At 39.7% G+C, this 7,500-nt stretch overlaps 1 protein-coding gene and 1 long non-coding RNA gene across 2 annotated transcripts in view; both read right to left on the bottom strand.

Moving 5' to 3' along the window:
* Positions 1-3,661, bottom strand: part of LOC138048889 (double-stranded RNA-binding protein Staufen homolog 2-like) — a 6,266-nt gene extending 2,605 nt beyond the window's left edge. Inside the window, exon 1 of the mRNA XM_068894995.1 lies at positions 2,321-3,661. Coding sequence (XP_068751096.1) covers positions 2,321-3,661 — 1,341 coding nt within the window. The remainder of the gene's footprint in view (positions 1-2,320) is intronic.
* Positions 1-7,500, bottom strand: part of LOC138049984 (uncharacterized) — a 326,256-nt gene that overhangs the window by 112,606 nt on the left and 206,150 nt on the right. The gene's annotated exons all lie outside the window — the stretch shown is intronic.

The following is a 7,500-nucleotide window of genomic DNA, read 5'->3' on the forward strand; positions in this document are numbered from 1 at the left end:
CACAACTTCTTTTCGTGAACCCTTCCTACAGTGTATTTCAATTGCGTGAGTGCAAACAAGACACAATCCGAGTCACAAGCATATGCAATTAAATAAGTTTCTGACAGTTCACATCAAACCCTTTTTGAAAGAACCTTGACCATAAATAATGAAGCACAAAAGAGACAACAAGCTTTCATGCAAATACTTCTTCACTGTCACATTAGTAAAATATTAGGAACAAAGCTCACTTGATATCCAACGGCGAAAAATGAAATTGTTGTCGAAGACCATTCCTTGTTGCTTTAAAGACTCGAGATAATAATTTTTCACCGCCTTTCTTGTTTATCCAGATCCACTGAAGGTGTTCGATTCCTTCTCTGTCTTTGTTGAACCCTTAAGTTACCAGAGATTTTTCCAGTTGGTTTCAGTGTTGTAAGTGTTGTACATAACAGCACACTTGGCAAAATATTAGAAATACACTGTACAACTCACTTTGATTTCGGCTCGACGGGCGAAAGATTGTTGTTGAAGTCTATTGCTCACCACTTTTAAGATAGGAGATATTTATTTTTCACAGCCTTCCTTGTTTATCCAATTGATGTTCCATTCTTGAGCTCCATAAGGGTATATTTGGTTTAAAGATGCACTAAAACGCCATTCCCGTTACAATGACTTTCGACGCCATTGCAGGTTAATTAAATGTTCTCCTGTGTGCACCAGAGAAATCTACACATTACCCCAACCCCCTCAAACCTAACAAAATACGCACAGAAGACTCTATGCACAAAGACACCACTTAGCAAGGGAGTGACAGGCAAGGCTTTTACCAACACGGAAAAAAATTTAAAAAACAGCAAAATGAAACAAAGATTCTGACTGGGTTTGGCAACCCAGTAATTATCCTTTCCAGGCCATTCACTATTAACAAAAACTTAAGTTCTCAAGCAAAACTGGGTTAAACACCCCGGCAACCAATAGAATTTGGTCTCACTTAACCCATTGACACCAGGGATTGAGACAAAACAGATTTTACCATAACGCCAGATGATACTCATCAACTAGGGGCGTCCTAGGGCATTTGAGGTGTCAGTGGGATAAGCAGTCAAAACTATGTCCCCTCCATTAATTTACCCATTGACACCTGGGAGTGAGACTTGACAGATTTTACTCTGTCTAATGCCAGTTGATTTTACTCATCAACTGGGGGCGTCCCAGGGAATTTGAGGTGTCCATGGGTTAACAAGGGCATAAACTCAGTAAAAAGGGTGTCAAGGAAAGGTGCAAAATGGGTCCTTAACCTGTTGACACCCAAACCACTGAGCCTGAACCGGCTAGCCTCGTCAATGGGGAACCCCCCGGAGTCAATGGGTTAACCATGTTCCTTAGAGTGATACAGTACTTATAGATTTTACTGTCTCTGTCTAATGGTCACTTCAGTGGTTACTCATTTAGATCACAAGGCTAGTGTAGTTAATTAAATCAGTTTTAAACAATAGGAAGGAAGTCTGCATGACTGTTTATGCTCTACATGTACGTGCACAAAGTGGCAAACAACCAATTCTGTCAGGAGAATGTTCAGTAATCGGAGCTGTTGGTCACTCTCGCTTACATGTAACCAAATCCAAAGAGTGTGTACTATTACGCCCCATCAGAACTATACTGTCTACAGTGTAATTCACTGACTGCATTCAAAAATGTCAATCACAGTATTACTGTGTCACTTTTAACATCACTTAAAATGCTAAAAATTGACAAAATTTGGTGAACAGCACCATGGTGCTTCAAACAACTTGGCTTGATAACATGCTCTTTTAAATGTGGCAAAAGGCAATACTGACAGACATGGAAGCAAAAGTTTAATATTCTCCAAATAAAAAAAATATGTGAGGATTTAAAAATAAAATTAATACATGGTTTTGGATATGTGGAAAACCCAGGGCTCCTACAAAGATTATTTTTGGCCCCTATTTCAAAGTTTTAGACGTTGTTTAATTAACCAGGATATTTGAATCAAGGTTTCCTTTCAAACATAATACCCATTCCCCCCCGAAACCCACCACGGGTATTCTCTTCGCTTTGGCTCTGTTGTTTAATAGTGGTGTTAAATTAGTTGCCAGGACTTAACGAATGAACAATTTTTGTACTCATTAATATCAATAATATAGTTGCTGGTGCCCTTGTAAGTCAGCTGTAGCTGCAAGAGGGGTAAATAAACTGATCGATCGATCAATCAATCAATCAATCAATCAATCCATCAATCAAACAGTTTTCTTTGAGTTTAGACCAACACAAAATCATTAATTTGTTATCAATGACTTATTGTTAAGGCCACTCTTACCTGAGCACTAGCTGGCTTTACTTCTGCAGAGCGAAAGCCAATCAGCTTCAACATTGCTTCGGCAGCCCTCTTTTTAGCTTCTTTTTTGTTTGGGCCTGCTCCTGAGGCAGAGTGAGGCCCCACTATCACTTGAATGGTGAATTCTCGTTCCTGTGCATTTGCCCCCTGATGAAGGAGTTGATACATTGGGGGTTCTTCACCTCTGCACTGGAATAACTGCCCAAGGATGTTGACAGGATTTAAGGTAGGATCAATATCTCCTTTTGTTTTCTTGTCATTTGCTATGCGAGGTCCATGACGAACAAACCATCCAACTTTCTTGAGGTTTTCATCTTGGGCAGGCAGCTCTGGTAGTTTGTTTAGCTCTTGGAGCATTTTCCTTGCTGCCTCTTGTTTGGCATCCTTTTTCTTACAACCCTCACCCTGAGTCACAAATTCACCCACAGTCATGCTCACCACAAAGCGTTTCATGTGAGGAGGACCACTGCTACTCACATCTTCAAATCCAACTAGAAGTTTGCGCTTTGAAGCTATTTCATATAATTGGCTAATTTCTGATTTTAATTCTGGGGTGGTGCTTTTTGGTGAAGACTCTGGTTGCGAAACAATACTTTCATTACCATTCTGGACCACAGCTTCTATATTAGCAGGCTTGATTAATTCTCCCTGTTCTCCAGCAGCAGCAAGTGCCTCTCTGATTACTCTAACAGCTTTTGACGCAGCATTTTTTTGAGCAGCTCGCTTGTCACAACCTTCACCATAGAATTCTTGATCTCCCATTATAAGCTTAACACAGGCGATCCTTGGTATACGTGGAGGTGCAGAGCGTGGATGGTAGTCATTATGTATGTATGAGCGGTAGTGATTGTCTTGTCCTGTGTAGGGGTGAAGCATCCCATAAGGTGATCGTGGACGGCGAAAGCCTCCATGATGGTACCCTGGTATCTGATGTTGCATTTGAAAGGCTTGATAACCCATGTTAACAGGATGTTGGTAAGCCATTTTGGGTGCCAGCTCCTCGTACTTGATCAACTTGCCAAGCTTCATGGCCAAAACGTTGAGTTCAACAGTTGGGGTGACATGAACCTGTTGAACTCTAGGTTTTCCGACTTCTGGCATACAAAGGCCACATTTCTCTAGTCCCAAATTAGCGGCAGCGTGCTTCGCAGCCCTGATTCTTGTAGCTTTGCCCTCCCAAGTACCAACATCGCCCAGTGTAAGTTGAACGGTAAAGGTTCGCTTGTGAGCTGGTCCGCTTTCCTCGGTGACTTTGTATTCTGGGTTTAACTTGTTCGCTTTTGCAAGTTCGTTCATCAAGCTGACTGGTGTTTTTTGGACCATGGTGAGGAATTGGGAACTTGATAAAGCGAATTATCTAAAACTGGTCGTAAAGAATAGAGAAGAAAGACGACTTTAAGTAACGAGTCGAGAGACGAATAACAAGAAGGTTTAAAAGATGGCCACTTCCACTGTGAGATCCGAAGTTTATCGTTCGAAATTACCAAAAATTTCTGCAAAGAAATAGGTGGTAATTACCAAGAAAAGAAGAGAAGAAACAGCGAGGAGGCCTCACACTTTTGAAGAAATTTGTTTTCTTTCAAAAGTGGACAAAATCGCCGAACATGAGGTCTGCTCGCTTTTTGCGGGGCAGGTACAAAACACAGGCCACAGGGCACAGGTCATAGGTCATTGTTTTACTAATACAGAATGTATCCTAAACATTCATAAAAGCTAACCTTAAGCCTAATTAGGCCTAAACAAGCGTTTTTAGGCTTAAGGTTAGCTCTTATGAATGTTTAGGATACTTTCTGTATTGGTAAAACAATGACCTGTGCCCTGTGACCTGTGTTTTGTACCTGCCGCTTTTTGCGTCACTCGGAAGGAACTGGTATCCCAATAGGCCTTAAGCCCGTGAAGGGGTTTTTGTAAAATCAGGAATCCGAAACCTGAAATCCGAAATCCGGAATATAGCATACTAGTAGAGTCGATTCAAATGATCTAATACCTTTCAAAATGTTTACTTTCATTTGCTGAGAAATCAGTCGCTTGCTGATTCCTTTTGGGGCAACGCTAAAACCCGGAATCTGGAATCCGGAATCACAGTACAATACAGAGAGGAAACACCATCCTAAACATTCAGAAAAGCTAACCTGAGGCCTAAAAACGTTTGTTTAGGCCTAATTAGGCCTAAGGTTAGCTTTTATGAATGTTTAGGATAGTGTTTACTCTCTGTATTGTACTGTGATTCCGGATTCCGGATTCCGGGTTTTAAGGGTTGCCCTTCCTTTTGAGGGGGGATGAGTTTTTTAATCTTAATCGTGAGGTGATTGCCATTGGCATTATTGTTCTCACGCTCTACTTAGAGTCGAGTTAATTAATTACAATTAATTTTATATTCCAAATAAATTATTTTTAAAAAACTTCCACGAAGATCCGCTCGCAGTACCATCTTTTTTAGGTCGTACCTCCAATCAACTACTATCAAGATCAAGAAATCATTGAAAGCCATTGTCACGCCGCCCGACACTTATGAAAAAAACTATAAAATGAGAATCGGGAGTCTTCCCTTGTCATGGAATGGCAGAATTACCCAGAATTCTTTTTGGGCATGAGCGAGGCAACTTAAGAAGCAGGAGACTGGCCCTCATCGAATGGTTGAAGCGCGGCCAGAGGAAATGATTTCTAGCCAGATACTCAGGAGTAGGCCTGGTGTGTGCTGTTAACGTAGATTTTGGATTTCTGAACAAGTTTTTATCATAGAAAAGTCGCGACGAAGTTGCGCTTTCATTTCGCTGTAATTCTCGTGTCAAAGAAACGGTATAATAATGTAAATAATAGAATAACGATATTTATATTTGCAGATTACCTGTCGTCTTACTACGAAAGTCAAGCTCACATCTCTATGCAATAAGCGCATTCAAAATTTCCTCATATTACTTGGTAAAAGTATGTGTTTTTTTTTTGGTTTTCTTTTTTTTTTTTATTTATTTATTTATTTTTTGAAAAAAGGGTTTTTCTGCTTATAAGAAAAATACGTTATGCATGATCTTCGCAGAAATTACATTCTGTTCCTCAAACCTGGAACAACCAGTTATGGTCTTATTTCTCGTTTTTCTTACGTATCAGATAAGTTGCAGAATGCGCTACCTGATTTTATCCGTACCTATGAGTTTGCTGGTTTTAAAAAAGAATCCAGGGCCGCATTTTGTATAACGGCTTTTCTTTTTAATGAATATATCTTTAAATATTATGTATTTAGTAGGTATCTGTATATGCTTTGTATTTTAGATGTAAATGTAATGTCTCGAAGATATTAGCTCCTGTAGTTATTCGGAAAAAGCCTATGACTGTATGTATGTTACCTTTAGGAGGGCGCATGAGCACATTTTGTAATCTAAGTACTGTAATGAAAACTAGCTTTAACTTTATTTCATATCTGCTTTTTTACTCAGTCTGTAATGATTTTAAAGAGTATCAAGTATTTATGAGTCAATGAATCAATGAGTCAGTGAGTTAGTGCAGTTACCCTAACCCATAAAATGAAAGCTAAAATTTCATAGAGTGCTTAGGCCTAATCACTGAAACGAAGGCTTAGGCTTAATCAATAAATTATTGCTATATTGACTTTGAGTCTCATTGACTCATGACTCATTGACTCATTGACCATTTGACTCATAAATCATGAGACCTCGATTTTAAAGTGTCAACGGTTTGTAGTACGAAAAAAAAAGGTTTCTCTGCCGAACACTTAGCCTGCTCAGATTTCACGTAACATTTTAGCCATGGTTTAATTAAGGATTATCATTAATGTTGTAGTTGTCTAAAATCCATTCATGAACAACTAAGAGAAATACATTTGATCTAATTCATCTTTGATTCATGTTCCGTCAGGAAAAGGAGGCATTGGAGTTAACCTTCCACTGCATACCCATGTTCTCCTTCGAGTGAAAAAAATATAAATTGACTAGAATTTTAATGCTAGTCATCATTCGAGTTGAGGAATCTTTGAGTAAGGCAGTCAATTTAAGGAAGAAAACTTTCGTTATCCATAATTGGTCTTTATAAGCACCAGCGTTATGGGTTCTGGGGATAAGTCGTGTATGCAACGGGATTGGAATGGCACCCACAATTAAGGTAACATCATAGGAAAAAAGGCCTTTGTTGCCTTCCATTTTGGTCGGCTTCTTGTCTTGCTCATGTCGTACATGGTCCAGTGGCCAATATCAATCAAACTTATGATGAAATGCGAGGTTAATATTAATGTTTCCTCATTGAAAAATTACAAAAATGCTTTTACAATTCAATATTTGGATGAAGGTATGGGAGACCATTTTCAAAACGTCCTGTAAGTGATTGTTTTGTTTTGACTGATGAAGATGAAGAAAGGTGGAACATCTTTTCCTTACATGCCACTTTGGCTTGCAGGAAATTGGGCAGGTGTCTTTTTTTACCTACATCATTCAGTACTGACTTTTTCCCAACCCACCTAAATTGGTTCTGTATTTTCTGTAGATAAAGGAGGCGAAATGCGAGATACAAAAACCCTCAACTTGGCGCGCAACATTGTTTCGTTGCAAGTTTGGGTCGATGTTTCCCGTTTTTCACCTTGCATGATCAACTTGTCGCGGAACAAAAACGTTTGTTGCGGGTTGAAGAACGTTGTTGCGAAAACTAGAGCGCGGGTCTACTCTGAGCAACAAATTTTGGCTTTGTAGCTCTTTTTTCATCAAGCTCACAACTTGTCGCGCAACCAATGTGCTCGTGTACTAGCAAATCAACCAATCAGCGCCCTGCATTTCTTCAACCCGCAACAAATGTTTTTGTTGCGGGTCAACTTGATCACGCAAGGTGAAAAACGCCAAACATCGACCAAAACTTGCAACGAAACAATGTTGCGCGACAAGTTGAGGGTTTTTGTATCTCGTATTTCGCCGCCTTAAAGCATCTTGCGTACGAACTGGAAATTGTTTCTCGGACCAATGTTTGGCAATGTTTGGCAAGATTAACTTCTCCTTATTCCCACCATGGAAACTCCTAATATGGGCCGTAAACTGTTGGAGTGCCCAATCATATTACTGCATTTAAAATGACGACATCGCTTTCCAGAAAGTTCCCTGGAGAGATGACTTTGTTTGCATCCGCGTTCGCTAAGCCAATGAAAATTCGTGCTCGTTTGTTTT

Source organism: Montipora capricornis, chromosome 5 (assembly GCF_036669925.1).
Source record: "Montipora capricornis isolate CH-2021 chromosome 5, ASM3666992v2, whole genome shotgun sequence".
In the NCBI taxonomy this organism is placed as follows: domain Eukaryota; kingdom Metazoa; phylum Cnidaria; class Anthozoa; order Scleractinia; family Acroporidae; genus Montipora; species Montipora capricornis.